Genomic DNA, 18592 nt, shown 5'->3' with positions numbered 1-18592 from the left:
CAGGCCAGGCATCCTCTGGAGAAGAGTACAGTTGACATTTTGGGCCACACTCCTTCAGTGGAACTGGAGAAAAAAAGATGAAGGGTAGATGTAAAAGGTGGGGGGAGGAGAAGGACAAGCACAAAGTGTTAGGTGAAACCGGGAGGGAGAGTGGTGAAGTAAAGAGCTGGGAAGTTGATTGGTGAAAGAGATACAGGGGTGGAGAAGGGGGAATATAATAAGAGAGGAGGGAAGGACACAGAAGTAAAAAAGAGGAGTAGCACAAGGGGGAGGCGATGGGCAGACAAAGAGATAAAGTGAGAGGGAAATGGGAATGGTGAAGGAGGCATTACCAGAAGTTCAAGAAGTCAGGTTGAAGGCTACCCAGATGGAATATAACGTGTTGTTCCTCCAATCTCATCACGGCAGTAGAGAGATCATGGATAGATGAATGGGAAGTGGAATTAAAATGGATGGCCACTTCTTCTGGCAGACGGAGTGTGGGTGCACGGCAAAGCAGTCTCCCAACCTGTGTCAGGTCTCACCGATATACAGGAGGCCACATCAGGACCACTGGACACAGTATATGAGCCCAACAGACTCACAGGTGAAGTGTCACTACACCTGGAAGGACTCATTGGGGCCCTAAATAGCAGTGAAAGAGGGAATGTAGGCACAAGTGTATCACTTGTTCTGCTTGCAAGGATAAGTGCCAGCAGGGAGCTCAGGGAGATGCATAGCCAGCAACCTCTGCGGAAAGCAGAAAGTGGGGGGGGGGGGGGTAAAGATGTGTTTGGTGGCGAGATTCAGTTGGAGATGGCAGAAATTATGGAGAATTATGTGCTGGACACGGAGGCCAGTAAGGTGGTAGGTAAGGACAAGAGGAATCCTATCGCTAATAGGGTGGTGGGAGACATGGATGAAATGGAAGAGATGCGTAGAGGACAGCATTGGTGGAGGAAGGGAAGTCCCTTTGTTTGAAAAGGAGGACATCTCCTTCATTTTATTTCTTACACCTCCTTCCCCTTTGTCTTTATCTCTGAAGACAGCTTATCTACTGATGTCTATTATAAACCCACGAACTCTCACAGATACCTGGACTATACCTCTTCCCACCCTGTTACTTGTAAAAACGTCATTCCCTTCTCTCAATTACTCCGTATCCGCCCCATCTACTCTCAGGATGAGGCTTTTCATTCCAGAACAAAGGAGATGTCCTCCCTTTTTGAAAGAAAGGGGCTTCCCTTCCTTAACCATCAACAGTGTCCTCAACCGCATCTCTTCCACTTCATGCATGTCTGCCCTCTCTCCATTCTCCCACCACCCTGATTACTAACAAAATATATCAACATGCAGTTGGCAATGATGAACCAGCATTGTTGGTGTCATTAGTAATCTAGTGATTTACACAGGTGAAAAAAAAATTCCAATAGGCCAGGTTCTGTACACTGACAAATAAAACAGTCTCTATTTTGTTACCAGATTTGAAATATATTTTGCTTGCTTCCAGTTTAAAAATGTTTACTCTACCTGTCCTACAATATTGAATGGGAGGTCATTTGATAACCTACAATGTTATTGGGGAGTTTTTCAGAATTTTTTGAATTATAACAAATGCCATTGTCTGGCAGCAGCAGAAGATTGGCTTCTGCTGTTAATGATTCATTTTGATTCATTATTGATTCTATTATTGATTCATTTGCAGATTATTGAATTTAGCCCATATGGCTTAAGCTGTAAAGACTGCAAATCACTTTAACACATAACTTTGGAAATTACTGTTTATGCTGTGCAGGGAGCAATTTGTTCTCTGTGTTTGGCAATCCAATCACTAAGTCTAGGACAAGGTCTGTAGGTTTCTGGCTGGGAAATCAAAGTAATCATTTCAGTGCTATATGATCAAAATGATGTCATTATTATAATTTGTATGAATGATCATAAATTCGGCATTATTATTAATTGGCAAGAATCTGTATAATAATATTATTTTCTTTGAAGAAGCAAGTAGTGTTTGGTTCAATAAATATAAGAAATTGAAAGGGTGAAGGTTTTTTTTTGCTTTTGTGAACACACTGAATCTCTGCAAGCTCGGAAAACTATAAATATTCCTGTGTATAGTTTGCACCCGCACTGATCCCTATGACCTAGCCTATCTCTTGACCTAGCTTCTTCTCCAAGCCTATAGCAGTGGGGAAAAGGACATAATGCATTTGGTTTTTATAGCCATTCAGATGCAGAACCAAAGAAAACAATTAGCGATTATGCTGCTAACTTAGAGCTGGATTTCATATTATTCATTTTATGTGCAGATCCAATGAGATTTGGTTAATTATACTGGTGGAATTTGTTTAGTCCTTTAATAAGAACAGGGTAAAGCTTAGGCATGAGAGACTGCACATGCTGGAAATCTTGAGCATCACGCACATAATGCTAGAGAAACTCTGCAAGTCAGGCAGCTTCTATGGAGGGAAATAAACAGTCAATATTCCAGGCCTGCTACTGGAATTAGTTCCTTCAACATTTTATGTGTGTTCCTCGCGAGTAAAGCTATTTGGCCCCTTGAGCCAGAACCACTATTCTACAAAACCATGCTTGATCTCTACATTTCACAGTGTATTCTTACTTCGTTATATCTTTTGATTCATTTATTTTCCAGAAATCTAACAATCTCTGAATTGAATCTCCTCATTAATGCCATGACTGCAGATCCCTGGCATAGAGAATTATAAGTTCAACTGCCCTATGTGTGAAGAGTCCTTTAAGGCCTATCCCTTATTTTGAGGCAGGGAAACATTTTCTTTTCATTTACTCTGTCAAGTTAATGAAAGATATACATTTCAGTGAACTAATTTCTCATTCTTCCAAAGTCTGGAGTAAAAAGGCTTTTCTGCTCAATCTGACCTGTATGACAAGCCCACATTCATGGAATTATCAAGTAAATCTTTGCAACACCTCCTCTAGAGCAAATACATATTTTTTAGTTAAGCAGATCAAAATTGTATACAGTACACCAGGTGTGGTCTCACCAAGATCGTATGTAATAGTTACTCTTTTACAAAAAGTCTCTTGCAGCAAAGACCTAAGATTCATTTGACTCTGACTGCTTATTTCATGTTTGCTAATACATACTTGTGCTTTATAGGATGTAGTATTAACTGTATAATAGATCCAAACAAGAATAACCTGCTGCACCTGCATGTTAGTGTTAAGTGTTAGTGAATTCTGAATTAAGATTCCTGAGTGGAGCAACTTATTGAAGGTTCAGACAATCGGTATTTACTTTAAAGCCTGAGTACAGAGACATCATACTGCCAGCTAAAAATTAAGTATCATCATTTGGCAAGTTTGCAATACTGCCCAGTGGAAAAAGAAACAAAAATCTATCATAGATAGCAGGACTGTCAACTGCATATTTTCAGTTTGCCACCCAGAGCAAAGATAAGGTTTCACTTGTTTTTGCCTTCTACCTTGAAGCTCTGCAGTCAGTGGATATTTTATTCCTCCTTCAAGAAGAGGCCACCACCAGACATATCTTCCCCTTGCTCCCCTCTCCTTCCCTGTCGGTGTACCATGAGTCTCTTCCCTCCATGCTTCTGTTTATCTTTTCCATTTAGACCAAGGGTTCCCAGCCAAGGGTCTGCAGGCCCTTAGGTTAATGGTATTGCACCATGGCATAAAAAAAAGAGTTTGAGAACCCCTGATCTGACCAATAACCATTCTCCTTATCATAGCATTTTCCATGCACCCACTGTAGATATAGTTCCTGGTCCTTTGTCTCTTTCCTTCCAGAAGTCCAGAAATGCAAACTCTTCTTTCAGGTAAAGGAGTAGTTCACTTGCATTTCTAGCTTTGAAAACTGTATCTATTGCTCGCAATGTGGTCACTTCTTCACTGCAGAAACTGAACAAAAATTAGGTAACCACTTTGCTAAGCTCGTTCTGTCCCCAAAGTTGATAGCATTTAAGAGGTTATTACATGGATCCATGAATGCACATTGAATGGAGGGATATGGATCATGTATAGGCAGTAGTGCGTTAGTTTAATTCAGCAATGTGTTTGGCATAGACAACATAGACCAAAGGGCCTTTTCCTGTGCTGTACTTTCCTACTTTAAATAGAAAAAGACGCCATTGTCCTGATGCATAGTCATGGTGTGTGTTTTCATTTTGAGTGGCTGTTGTATTTCAGCTTCAGGAGCCCATTCAAGTTTGTTATTTTCCACAATCTTAAACAGCGTATTTTAAAAACAAACTCAGCGAGGATTAAAATTAAGTACAGGTGGCCCCCATTTTTGGAATGTTCGCTTTACGACAGCTCACTGTTACGGAAGACCTACATTAGTACCTGCTTTCGCTGACCAAAGAAGATTTTCGCTTTTATGAAAAAAAGACGCCAGGTTTATATGTGTGTTTACCCAATGAAAGACTACCTTGACCGTGAAGCCTTGTGCGGGCAGTTGTGTGCGCATGCATGTACATGCTGACTTTTTCTTCTCCAAATTGATTTTGGCTCGCTGTCTTCCTGATTCTGGTAAGTGAAACTACACAGTACATACAATATTTCTACTTTATATAGGCTGCATATTTATCATATCATTTATGCTTTTACTATATGTTAGTGTTATTTTAGGTTTTATGTGTTATTTGGTAGGCTATTTTTCAGGTCTGGGAATGCTCAAAAAATTTTCCCATATAACTTAATGGTAATTGCTTCTTCGCTTTACAACATTTCGGCTTACAAACGGTTTCATAGGAACGCTGTACCTTCGGATAGCAGGGGAAACCTGTACAAAAGTCTGCATTGTCCTTTCTTACATTTCAAAGATTTTGAGAAAAATCCTTCCCAGGTGATTGATATCCATGTACAGGGGCAAGTGGACTCACATAATCCATTGGTGAGGAACTGAAACACTGAAAGATTCATGTCAGTATTCCTTATAACTTTCTCTCTGAATAATTGCTCTTTCTAACACACAATTTCAACTGTTTTGTCAAAGGCAAATTTAACGCATCCCTTTTGAGAAGAAATGGACCATCAGATATACATGTAATTATTTTCAATGAGATGGCATGCATTTCATTGTTCAGTATTGTACCAGGAAGATATTTGCTGGTGAGCTTTAAGGTGCAATTCTAGGCAATAGTCCTCTGAATTGAAAGCTGTTTATGATACTTCTTAAGACCCATGCTGTAACTTACCTGCTGGGTGAAAGCCACTTCCACCACGCTGGTCGTTGATTGGCCCTTTCGAAGGATGTGGCAGCTCTCTCCCATGGGCTCTCTGACGGTGGTGTCTGAAAAGAGGATGCTGTCCAAGTTGCATGCCATCTTGGACAATGACTCCCATCCACTCCATAATGTACTGGTTAGGCACAGGAGTACATTCAGCCAGAGACTCATTCCACCGAGATGTAACACTGAGCATCATAGGAAGTCATTCATACCTGTGGCCATCAAACTTTACAACTTCTCCCTCGGAGTGTCAGACACCCTGAGCCAAAAGGCTGGTCCTGGACTTATTTCCACTTGGCATGATTAACTTATTATTTAATTATTTATGGTTTTATATTGCTATATTTCTTCACTATTCTTGGTTGGTGCGGCTGTAACGAAACCCAATTTCCCTTGGGATCAATAAAGTATGTCTGTCTGTCTTTGATGCCATGGTATCAGCTTTCAGTTTCAGGCATCCCAGCAGTAGATGAATAATATGTGTAGACCACACTCTTTTTTTGCTAGTGGCTCCCTTCAGACTGGGTCGCGACCAGGCTGGAGAATAACTGGGAAAGTGTATTGCAGATAAATATGTAACTGTTTGTTGAACATTTAGTCCAGTTTTTGTTAATAAGGGGGACTTAGATATGTACTTGTTTGACTTAGATACTTATTTGAGTGTTTCACTGTTTGTAAATAAATAGTTAACGTGTGTACTCACAGTCAGTGTCTTGTGTCCTACTTACCAAATCTGCGAATCTCCTTTTGCGAAACACGTGCCTAGACATTCATCTAAATGTGTGATGACCCAGAAATCAAGGCAGTGTTCCAGCTGAGGTTTAATATCAGTTTCCCCTCACTTTCTTGTGTTTCTTTAATTTCAGGAAACCTTCACATGCTGTCATGATTTTGGCATTATTGCTAGTATGTTTTTAATAGAACATGGGTGACATTTACAATTGTACTATGGGATCATTTGCAAGTTAATTGTGTCCTGATAGATTGTCTATTCATGTTTGTTATATGATTTTTTTGGAAACTGAAAATTCATTCAAGTAATCAAGAAGAATCTTTTGTGCAGATTCTGAATCATTATTTATTAAGATCTGGCAAGAATTAACATGCTTGATTAATGAAATACTTGCTCAATGAGGAAAGATTAGAGACTTAAGAATCTTCGATCAGTTCTTGGTGGCCATAACATCTGTGTCACTCACAACAGGGGCCTGGAAGTTATAGTAGCCTTGATTGTTGGGAATTTGGAAGGGAAATCAGAAATCAGGACATGAAAAGTAGAAACATGATGCAAAAGGATTGGACCATGCAGACAATGTGAAATTAAGGAATTTTACAGTATTACACAGGAGCAGACAAAGGGAAATGAGAGGATCTAAGAGAGCTTTATTGTACAGATAGATAATCGAACATTATGTTGTCAGTATTGTTGATGAGCTGGAGGTGCAAATAACTGTATAGGATTATAATGTAATGGGAATAACAGCACTGGGTCAAGTTACTACAATGAGTGTTAAATATCCTGCTGTCTCCTTTGCTCTGTTGCTGAGCTCTTCATGCAGCCAACCTCAGCATCAGTGAATATATTCGGTGCTGATGCAAATCAAATAATTTCCATTTAGCACTGATCAACAAGCTGTTAGTGCATTCTTTATCATCTTCGTGTTGCAGTGGCAAATCTATAGAGAGGAGTAATATATATTTTGGTCAGGCAATTTTTGTTAAAATGTCACTTAATTCTCCATGATCTTGCCTGCATAAATATAAATTCATATACATTCCAGGGGTCAGGCAAAAATACAAGATTGGCATGTTACTATACCAGAGAGAGTACAGTATTGTGATAACACTGAAGGTAATGTATTCTACTTGATGACTGTGGAATAGTTTTTTGCGATGTAAATTACTGCACTCTTCGGTACATAGGTTTCTTTACATAAAATGAGTGGCTGGTTGTCAGCTTCTCATTTGAACCAAAAAGGACCATGGAAACAAAGATAGGAGAATACAGCATGTTACAGTCTTCGCACCTCATTTGATAAATTTCAGTGCTATCTATTTTTGTGCATGGTTTCAGATGAGTAACATTGGTAACCAAAAAAATCCTACTATCTGGAAATCATGATAGGTTACTAGATCATAAACACAAGAATTTCTGCTGATGACAGAAATCCAGAGTAACACACACAAAACACTGGAGGAACTCAGCAGGTCAGGTAGCATCAATGGAGAGGAATAAACAGTTGATGTTTTGGGTCATGACATTCATCAGGACTGGCCAGTTATGGGGCATATGCCTTTAATACCAATAGCAACTACACACATGAAGCTAAATCATATGTCTCCTATGCATGCAGGATTTACCAGTGCAGAGGACAACTGCACTCCTGTGGGTGATTGGTATGGAGAAAAAAGATTGGATCATGTAATATGTAACATGGAGAAAAAAGATATTGAAGAATCTGGTTCTGCAAATGACGTTGGTAAAATGAAACAAGTATCAGTGAGTGATAGTGGGATTTATAGGAGCAAATTTGCAGAGAGTATCAGGCAGTTCTAGGAAATCTAAAGTTGTGATAGTAGATGTTTTTAACATTCCACATATTGACTGGGACTCCGATATTGTAAAAGGGCTGGATGGGATAGAGTTTGTCAGATGTATTCAGGAAAGGACTCAACTAGTGAGAGTATAATACTCAGTCTCCTCTTGGGGAATGAGATACCGCAGGTGACAGAAGTGATTGTAAGGGAACACTTTGGATCTAGTGATCATAATTCCGCTAGTTTCAAGATAATTATAGAGAAGAATAGGACTAGCACTCAGGTTGTTTTTTTGTCAGAGATGTTTGATAAGTGGAATGCCTTCAAAAGTGAAATACAGAGTATGCTCCTGTTAGAATAAAATGCTGATGGATTAGGAAACTTGGGTTTTTGAGGGATATTGAGGCTGTAGTAAAAATAAAGAGTATAGCTGCATTAAGAGAATCTGTATTTACTCAGGAGAAGGGCACAAAGTCTATAGAACCTAGGAAAAAAGTCATGAGGTGGATCTCATTGAAACCCATCAAATATTGAAAGGCTTAGATACAGTGGACATAGAGAGGATGATTCCTATAGTGGCAAAGTCTAGGACTGGAGGGCCCCTCCTTAAAATACAAGGACGTCTGTTTAGAATAGAGATGAGGAGGAATTTCTTTAGCTAGATGGTGGTGAATATGTAGAATTCATTGTCATAGATGGTTGAGGAAGCCAAAACATTGGGTTTCTTTAAGGTGGAGTTTGATAGGTTCTTGATTAGTTAGAATGTCAAAGGTTAGGGAGAAGGCGGGAGAATGGGGTTGAGTGGAATAATAAATTTCATGATGAAATGGCAGAGCAGACTTGATGGGCTGAATGGCCTGATTCTGCTGCAGTGTCTTTAGTTTTATCGTCTTATGGGCCATATTTGGATTACAGAAGAGGAAGTGCTTGCTGTCTTGAGGCAAATTAGGGTAGATAAATCCCCAGTGCATGACATGGTGTTCCCTTGGGCCTTGTGGGAGGCTAGTGCAGCAACTGCAGGGGCCCTGGCAGAGATATTTAAACTGTCCTTAGCTAGGTGAAGGTGAGGTGCTGGAGGGCTGGACGATAGTAATTGTCATTCGTTGTTTAAGAAAGGCCCTAAGGATAAGCCAGGAAGTTATAGGCTGGCGAGCCTGACATCAGTCATGTGTAATTTATTGGAAGGCATTATAAGGGACAGGGTATATAAGTATTTGGATAGATGGGGCCTGTTTAGGGATAGTTACCATGGCTTTTTGAGTGACAGGTCATTGCTAACCAATCTTATAAAGTTTTTTGAGAATGTTACAAAGAAGGATGATGAAGGAAGGCAGTGGACATTGTCTAAATGAACTTTACCAAGGCCTTTGCGAGGTTCTACTTGAGAGACTGGTCCAGAAAGTTAAGTCGCTGGGCATTCAGGATGAAGTCGTTAATTGGATTTGGCATTGACTTAGTGGGAGAAACCAGAGAGTGATTGTAGGTAGTTGCTTCTCTGACCGGAGATCTTTGATTACTGATGTGTCACAGGGAAATTGGATCGTCGTCGTTTCTCATCTGTATAATGATGTAGATGATAATGTAGTAAACTGGATCAACAAATTTGCAGATGGCACTAAGAGTTGCAGATAGCAAATAGTGAACAGTGAGAAAGGCAATCGAAGCTTACCAAGTGATCTGAATCAGCATTGAAAATGGACTGAAAAAGAGGGAATTTAATGCAGGCAAGGGTGAGGTTGCATTTTGAAAGGACAACAACCAGAGTAAAACTTGTACAGTGAATGGTAGGACAAAACATCTGGGAATTCAGATCTATAATTCCCTGAAAGTGACATCACAGGTAAATAGGATTGTAAAGAGAGCTTTTGGCACATTGGCCTTTATAAATCAAAGTACAGAGGATTCAGGTTAATTCGGGCACATTGGAGTCAGTACATTTCAGCACAAATAAGCCACTGCCCCAATTAGCCAAAGCTTCATGGAAATAGTTAAAAAGATATAAAAAAGACAAACTGAGTAACAAGTTATATACTTAAATGAAATACAGAACAAATCAGAACACATAAGTACATAAGAAGTAGGAGCAGGAGTAGGCCATCTGGACCATCAAGCCTGCTGTGTCATTCAATAAGATCATGGCTGAGCTGGCCATGGACTTATCTCCACCTACCTGCCTTTTCCCCATAACCCACTATTATGCAAAAATCTATTCAACTTTGTCTTAGATATATTTACTGAGGTCGCCTCCACTGCTTCATTGGGCAGAGAATTCCACAGATTTACCACTCTCTGGGAAATGCGGTTCCTCCTCATCTACTCCACCGACCACTGAATCTTGAGGCTATGTCCCTTAGTTTTGTTCTCACCTGCCAGTGGAAACAACTTTCCTGCCTCTATCTTCCCTATCCCTTTCATAATTTTACATGTTTCTATAAAATTTCTACTGATTCTTCTGAATTCCAGAGAGTATAGTTCCAGGCGACTCAATCTCTCCTCATAGTTTCCCTGCCCCCGTCCCTCGCTCCATCTCTGGAATCAACCTGATGAGCCTCCTCTGCACAGCCTCAAGAAAGGAGACCAGAACTGCACACAGTATTCTAGGTGCGGCCTCACCAGTACCCTGTACAGTTGCAGCATGACCTCCCTGCTCTTAAATTCAATCCTTCTAGCAATGAAGGCTAACCTCCCATTTGCCTTCTTGATAGCCTGCTGCACCTGTAGGCCAACCTTGTGTGATTCATGCACAAGCACTCCCAAGTCCCTCTGCACAGCAGCATTCTGCAATTTTTTACAATTTAAATAATAATCTGTTCTTTCATTTTTCCTTCCAAAGTGGATGACCTCACATTTAGCAACATCATACTCGATCTGCCAGACCCTTGCTCACTCACTTAACCTATCTAAATCTCTGCTGACTCTCTGTATTTTCTGCACAATTTGCTTTTCCACTCAATTTAGTTTCATCAGCAAACTTAGGTACACTACACTCAGTCCCCTCTTCCAGATCATTAATGAGGTAGCCTCCAACATCACCAATAGTATTACTGTACTATAAAACTGAGTATTAATTCCCATTAGTTATCGTGGAGGAATTCATCCAGTATATGCAAGGAGCAAAATCAGTGTAGACATCTCGTGCAGGTAATGACTACATCATCCAAAACTTTATTTTCATTGTAACATACAAGATGATTATTGATACCTTCAAATTTTTGTTAGCTCCTAACCTGTTGAAGTAGTGAAGTCATTTAATTTTCAATCCCAGCTGTTTCTGGCATTTCCAAGCCGGAATGCTTGAAACCGCAGTGAGCAAAACAGTTCAGAATTGTTTTACTGCTTATTTCTCACTTGCTAGCAGAAACAGAATCACTGCTTTTTGAGCACAAAACACACAACTAACAGTATTTAAAAACTGTTCACTCTTAAGCATGGTGTAGTGTCTAACAGCCACACAAGGGTGTGTGATTGATGCTAGTTAGAATTTATTGGGTAACAGTCTCCTGCCACATGAAGTGGCATAGAGTCCCAAATAAATGAAGGGAATCCTGGCAATTTTCCCACTTAGTTTTTGTTCTTTAAAAGTTGTTCCAAATAAGTGTCTGCCCTGATTAACTGATGGTCCAATTAACCGGAATCCACTGTATTGAACCCAGGAGTTGGAATGTTATGTTGAAGTTGTATAAGACATTGGTGAAGCTAAATTAGGAGTATTGTGTGCAGCTTTGGTCACTCCCTTACTCCCTTACAGGAAAGATTTCAATAAGCTTGAAAGAGTGCCTGGAAAATTTGTCAAGACCTGAGGACCTGAGTTACAGGGATAGGTTAAATAGGTTAGGACTTTATTCTCTGGAGCACACAAGAATGAGGGGAGATCTTATGAAGGTATACAAATTATAAGGGGTATAGATAGGGTAAATGCATGCAGACTTCTTCCCCTCAGGTTCATTGAGACTCGAACTAGAGGTCATAGGTTTAGGGTGAAAAGTGAAATACTTAAAGGGAAAATTACTTCTCTTAGAGGGTGGTGTGAGTGTGGAATGAGCTGCCAGGGAAAGAGTAGATGTGGATTCAATGCTAATATTTAGGAGAAGTTTGGTGAGGTACATGAATGAAAACGGTTAGGAGGGCTTTGATCCAGATGTAGGAAATGGCACTAAGCATAAAACCAGATCAGTGGAGACTAAGAAGACCAAAGGGCATGTTTCTGTGCTGAACTGCTCCATGACTCTATTCAAGGAACCAAGACTGTAATGGCATAAGGTTTTGGCAAGTTGTGGAAAAAGGCAAGCTCTACACTAGACTAGGTTTAGTATATTGAGAAAGAACCTTGCCTGCACATATTAGAATGAAAGGTTGGGAGGCAAAATTGTAATTGATGAATAGGTGATTTTTGAAAGGGAGGTAATTCAGGTACAATGTGGTAAATTTCCACCAAGGAGAACAGGCAAATAGAGTTGTAAGGATAGAGAGAAAGTTGAAACATAAAAGTGGATATGTGACAGATGTTAAGTGAGAACCAGATTGAATGTAGATCTCTGAATGGTGAAAGGGAATGAAGAGGATAAAGAGCAAAACTGAAATCAGAATATCAACTGACAAAGGGAATCAATAAATCCTATTAGCCTGTCATGGATGTTGAAGGGAACTGGTTAGGCACTAAAATGGAGACCTTTTTTGACAGAGGGCAAGAGTGAGAAATTAAATCTGTATTTTGCATCTCTCTTTACTGTGTAGGAAGATAATGCCGGACTACAAATCACCATTTTACAAAATTAAGTGGAGGGCATTGTGATCCTGGAATAGGATTTAGATGGATTGAGTGGTTGGGTGAAAATCTGGCAAATAGGATGTGATGTAGTAAACTGTGAGGTATTTTGGAAAGAGGAATCAAAAAGTAGATTATTCTCTAACTGGAATTAGACTGCAAATGAATTAAGTTCAAAGGTATCTAGATGTGCTAGTGCATGATTCGCAGAATGTTAAGAGACATAACAAGTCTAGAAGGAAAAATTATGAGGTTATTGTGGAATTACGGATAGAAAGTATGAAACTATTGGCCATAAATTTCTGGTCCTCTTTATACATCATTGTTCCAAAACAAATTAAACCCAGATAAATAAATAAATGGAAGCATCCTTGGGGAAGGTTAAAAAGGGCAAGTCAATGCATTCCCAAAGCCATTTGATAAAATTTTGCATATTAAGTCCTGATGAAGAATCTGAGCCTGAAGTGTCGACTGTTTATTTCCCTCCGTGAATGCTGCCTGACTTGCTGAGTTCCTCCGACAATTTGTGTGTGTGCTCAAGATTTCCAGCATCTGCAGAATGTCCTGTGTTTAAAATGTATCCTCTTTTGGACCATCAGCAATTTATCCTGTAAATCTTGGCTAGCAAATGGATGTAGGAGTTTATTTGCTTGCATTTCAGTTAATCTTGTGTTGGTTCAACAGCAGTGCCAGTTCTGTATAAAAGTTCAGCAATGAAGGGAATTCTCCCAATCTTTGCATCAGCAGAAGGCTGGCACTGCTGATGACACAAGCAATGCTGAAAATCTGGATGTCCCTGAACCTTTGCTCTCAGCGTTTCCCAGGCAGGATCGAGAAGGGAGAATGCCTACAATGAGCAGCCCAATCTCTTGCCCGGAAAAAGAGCAGGAAGTCTTGGAAAGGTTGGTTAGAGTCTGTGGGAAGGAAAAGGAGGTTGTAATTTCTCACCTTCACTGCCTGGTTGGCACTTTTCATTTTGAACTCCCTGGGCTGCTGACTAATGTCAAAGAGCAGCTTCTTTTCTCAGAACTAGAGTATGTTTTGAAAATACGCTTTATAATTAGTTTATGATCAGAAATAGTGATTGATTGCAAGGTCAGTGTGCCAAACCATGTAAGAGGGTAATAATAGAGCGGGGCCAAATGACAGATGAATCTTAATGCAGATAGTATCTGTGGACATGAAAAACAGGTAATGTCTTAAGTTGATGACCTATCTGATGAAAAATCATTGACATGAACTGTCAACTGTTCTTCTTTCCAAAGATGCTGTCTGATCTGCTGAACATTTCCAGCAATTTCTGTTTTATTAAAGAGTGTAAAAGCTCAATTAAGAGGATGTTTGTTAGAGGTATTCATAATGATGAGTAGTCTTTCAAAAAGTAAGTAGAGAAACTTTTCCTATTGGAGGAAGAAAATGAAGTGGCCTAGAGTTAAGGCAACAGAACCAAAGATAATTTTTGAAATAACTATTTATCTGTAGTTGGTGGTCAGTATCTGGAAAATATTCTCTGGTGGTTTTCAGAAAAAGAACTGGATCAGTATTTAAAAGTAATTGCAGAGTTCTCTTGTCGAGAGAGAGAGAGAGTGTGTGTTTGTTCAGAAAGGACCACCTGTGTTGTTTTTATTCAATGACTTGATGATTACAGCATTAAAATATTGATTACCAATTACTTTACATATCGTCCCCAGAATAATTATTTGTCTGAATATGAATCCTTGCTGAAAGGCAATTTAGAACTTCTTAACTACCTGTACGGGTAGCCTGGAGTGAGGCACTCCAACCCGAATAAAAATCCAGAATTAGCATCTCTGTGTCTGCCACATTTTCCAATATCTTTTACATTAAATGCATTGAGGAGCTTGGAATGAAAATTACTGGCTTCATAAATCATGGTGAGAGCCCTTGGTTCTCATTCATCCATCAATAACGATCTGAATTTTAGGGAAGTAGCTGTATATCCCCTGTAAACCTTCCATTTCAAACTTAGTTGCTTGTACAGAGCATTCAACATTTCTGCTCCATATCATATTGCAATATTCTCAAGGGTAAATTATTTCTAAATACTAATTTTGGTTCCAAGATGTGACTAAGCATTTCTGATGTTATCTCCATATGTTAAGATCAACTCGATGTTCTGATCATGAAAAACTGGTTAGTAAATGGAACTTGTATAAGTTCTTTTCATAAGCTCTATGTTTTTGAATGTCCCATTGCAGAACATTATTTGCATCATTGAAAACAAACTGTAGATCCATTCTCATTATATGGCTCATTAAACACACACAGAAGAAGAACAATAATGTTATTATATTGATGGGCGTGTTTTGTTTCGTTCTGTAAACTCAATCTGCCCTTTCAAGAAGCTGGTTAGTGCTATGCAAATAAATAAATATGGTAGAATTTGCATCACAGAGAAAAGAAATGTTAGTCACTGAAAACTAAACTAGCTGATATGATATTACCACATCTATTCTAAGCCAGAAGTACTCAATAAAGTGTGCTTTGTGCCTAATACGGTGTTGCTGACTGAAACACCATATTGATTTTATAGTAAACAAAATTTGATAGTCACTGTATCCAATAGTTCTTATTACATTATTTCTTGTAATTTATAGGAAGAGTGCTTTCTCAGCCTGGAGGCCCCAATCAGCAGAGTCTGTGGATATGATACACCTTTTCCGCATATCTTTGAACCCTTTTACATACCAGACAAATGGAAGTGCTTTGATGCTTTGCGGAAGATGATAAATTATTAAAAGCAGCTGGTAAGAGACCTCAAAATTTCAAAAGGATGTGAGTTAACATCTGAAATACATACATAATCAAAATCTGTTGACAGAGTTGCAAGGCCCTCACATAATCTGTCTTTCAAAGAAGGTGATTAGTTGTTATTTTGATATTCAGCAAGGATTAAGTTGCAATATGCCTTTTCCATTTTATCAGGAGAAATCTAAAAGTATTACATTGATTGTGTTATATGCTTCACAGAACATAGTGTTTTGAAAATGATATGACATCCTGTCATTGCTACAGAATTTCACAAAAAAATTAAAAGATTACTTGAAACGAATTAAACTTGAACATATGTAATATCAAAATTATTTATGCTGCTGGTGGACAGTCATTTCAAGCTGAGTTAGCCAAACGTATATATAAATCTTCAGGTTGTTGTATACAGTAAGATAGGCATTGTAGCATTCGTTTTTTTCTTTTGTAAATATGAATAACATTACTTTCTTGCTTTATACAAGCACAGTAAGAAATCTACTGAACTGATATCCAGGAGGCAGTTGAGGAAAAATTCAAATTCCTTTGTGCCAGTTGAGAAATTTAAATTTCTGTTTTCACATATTTTTAAAATCCTTAAGTCAGTAATAATTTGTCTATCTGGTTGTTGTTTAGACCCAAGTGATTCACTAACAGAAATCTGCTATTCATTCTCCGTTTGGCATCATGTCTAAGACTAAACAGATATTGACACATCTACCATGCTTTAATTGTTATTCCTTCCACATCTTCTGGCGCATTGGTTGCCGTTTCTTTAGCATTTTTTTCTGTTTTTTACAAAGCTGAGTTGCTAGCTTGGTGCTCAACCTAGTGTAGATGGAAAGTGGGCAAGGACCTGGCCTGATTTGAATCCAGGACCACTCCAGCGCCTTGAAGTCTGGCGCTAATGACACTACTCCACCAGCTGGCAACCATGATTTAATGTTGCTTCCATAATCCATTCACTTGGCTGAGTCCCAGCTGTGAATTTGAGTCTTATTTCTTACATTGTAAATAGCTGTCAGATCTGTTCCCCTGTCTATAGACCAAAAATAACCTACATGTAACAAAAAAATCTCATGCGATTTGACTGGGAGGGGCAAATATAATGGAAGACATTGAACTGAAGGATATAATAGGGAAAAGTAACTATAAGATGGATAAGCAGATAAGTTTTAGTGATGTGGATGTAAATTGGACAATACCTTTTAAGGTTATTCTTTAAGGTATAATTCTTAACCTCTCTGATACTTTCCACCTCACTAAATTAGAAATCTCTCCAGATTAATTTCAGTCCCTTGCCTCATATCTGCTGACCAGCCAGATGATACCAAAATTCCCAAAAAGGTTTTGTGAAGGGAATGCACAGCCAGATAACAGCAGGAATGGATAGCGTATGGAGGCACACACCTATACATGGCAGAGTATCTGAAAGTCATTTCAGAATCATTGTTCAAATATTACTACATTCTACCCAGATTCCTCAAGTGTCATCCACTCATGAATGGGGGCCAAAAGATGGATGCTGGCCATGCCCCAGCTTTCAACTAAACAAAGAACCTAAATGGACCTACTGTGAGCCATCCTGAACAACATATCACAATGCTCAGGTGGTTCTCAGCAGGTCCTTTTAGGTGTTTTGATTAGCTGAACGCTGACGCATAGCCATTTTGTAGAAAAATCTGTGCTAAAGTTGTGCATCAGGTCTATAGGATGTGTTGCAATGTACTTTGACTAATACATAGTTTTGTTGCTAGAATATTGTTCCTATAAATATATTCATACACACATACAAAGTGTTTTAATCTTATGAAAAATCAAAAATGATTGAAAAAGAATAGAATATGGTGGAAATAGACAGTAGGTGCAGGAGTAGGCCATTCAGCCCTTCTAGCCAGCACTGCCATTCACTGTGATCATGGCTGATAATACACAATCAGTACCCCGTTCCTGCCCTCTCCCCATATCCCTTGACCCCGCTATCTATAAGAGCTCTATCTAACTCGGAGACGATCTCAAAAGACGGAGACAATCAGGTAAGATCTATGGGAAGAGAAACAGAGTTAATGTTTTAGGTCAAAGATCCTTTGTCAGCATTGGGTAAAAGAGAAGACAAGTTTTAATTTCAAGAGGTGGTAGGGGAGGGATGGATAAGAAATATTGATGTTTGGTTGAGGTCAAGGTTACCATGGGAATAAGATATTGATGAAGTAACCTGATTTGTTTGTCAATAAGGCAGTCAGGCAAGTTAAATTTAACTAAGCTACATTAAGTCACAGTTCTTTTCCTCGTGTTTTGCCACATTAAGTATAGTTCATCTTGTTGATTCTGTCCACTTGCTATGCTGCATGAAAACCTTCGAATTGGGCATAGTGTGCTTTTAAATATTCTGAAAAGATAGTTTTTCTCATGTAGATAGCATTAGTTTTAAAGGAGGAGGGGATAATCACTATGCTCTTGATGCGCACTCAATTAAAGACTTATATTGAGATTCTTTTAAATCATGTCAATGATTTTCCTTTATAGAGGTAAAGGGCGAGACGTGGTCCCCTGTTGCATTTTATCCAGACTAATTCTCGCTGACCAAAAGATTAGCTGCCAGCTGCTACGATTCCTGAATAAAGATGGACCATGTCTGTACTTTTCTATTAAATCTACAAGGGAAGATATTGCTCGATAAATCAGGTTTGCTTCAAGATACAAAATCCTTCTGTATTGATCACCTGAAGAATATATGACACGCTATGTAATATTGTGATTGAGCCTGTGGAATTTATTATGGTTCTTCTTTCATGTTAGAGGTGTCCATACAATGTAATCACGGTGAAAGTGGCTTTTTTAACATGCACAAAAATAAAAATAATGTATTTAAGTTGTTTAATTTGATTTCATTTATTCACTCAGAATGTAATATCACTTATCAAATCAGCTTGTGTACCTATGGAGCTATTTTCTAAATGTCACATGACACTTATATAACGGAGTAGCACAAGTTTATATAAGATTAGAAATTGAAAAGTAATCAATATAGTATAAATTCATTATACTGTTCCTCTTGTATTAAATATGACATTATAATTAAAATACATCAATTAGAATATATATTAATTCCTTTCATTGGATTCTCTTGATGAAAGTAAATTTATTATCAAAGTACGTATAGGTCATCATATACGATCCTGAGATTCATTTTCTTGTGGGCATACTCAATAAATCCAACAGGCTGGTCTTTCATCCTCAATATTCTTAACTATAAAGTTGAAGCTATGTGGAGTGACCATCTCTTTTACACAGATTCATAGTAAATTGA

The 18592-nt window shown here is 38.7% G+C and overlaps 1 protein-coding gene across 1 annotated transcript in view; it reads left to right on the top strand.

The window, feature by feature from the left end:
• Window positions 1–18154, top strand: part of bckdhb (branched chain keto acid dehydrogenase E1 subunit beta) — a 247391-nt gene extending 229237 nt beyond the window's left edge. The window contains exons 10-11 of the mRNA XM_073056423.1: window positions 15132–15281; window positions 17809–18154. Coding sequence (XP_072912524.1) covers window positions 15132–15272 — 141 coding nt within the window. The 3' untranslated portion in view covers window positions 15273–15281; window positions 17809–18154. The remainder of the gene's footprint in view (window positions 1–15131; window positions 15282–17808) is intronic.
• The last annotated feature ends 438 nt before the right edge of the window (window positions 18155–18592 follow it).

The sequence above is a fragment of the Hemitrygon akajei genome, chromosome 9 (assembly GCF_048418815.1).
Source record: "Hemitrygon akajei chromosome 9, sHemAka1.3, whole genome shotgun sequence".
Taxonomy (NCBI): Eukaryota; Metazoa; Chordata; class Chondrichthyes; order Myliobatiformes; family Dasyatidae; genus Hemitrygon; species Hemitrygon akajei.
Note: the sequence above shows the minus strand (reverse complement) of the source record. Positions and strands in the feature narration are given on the sequence as shown.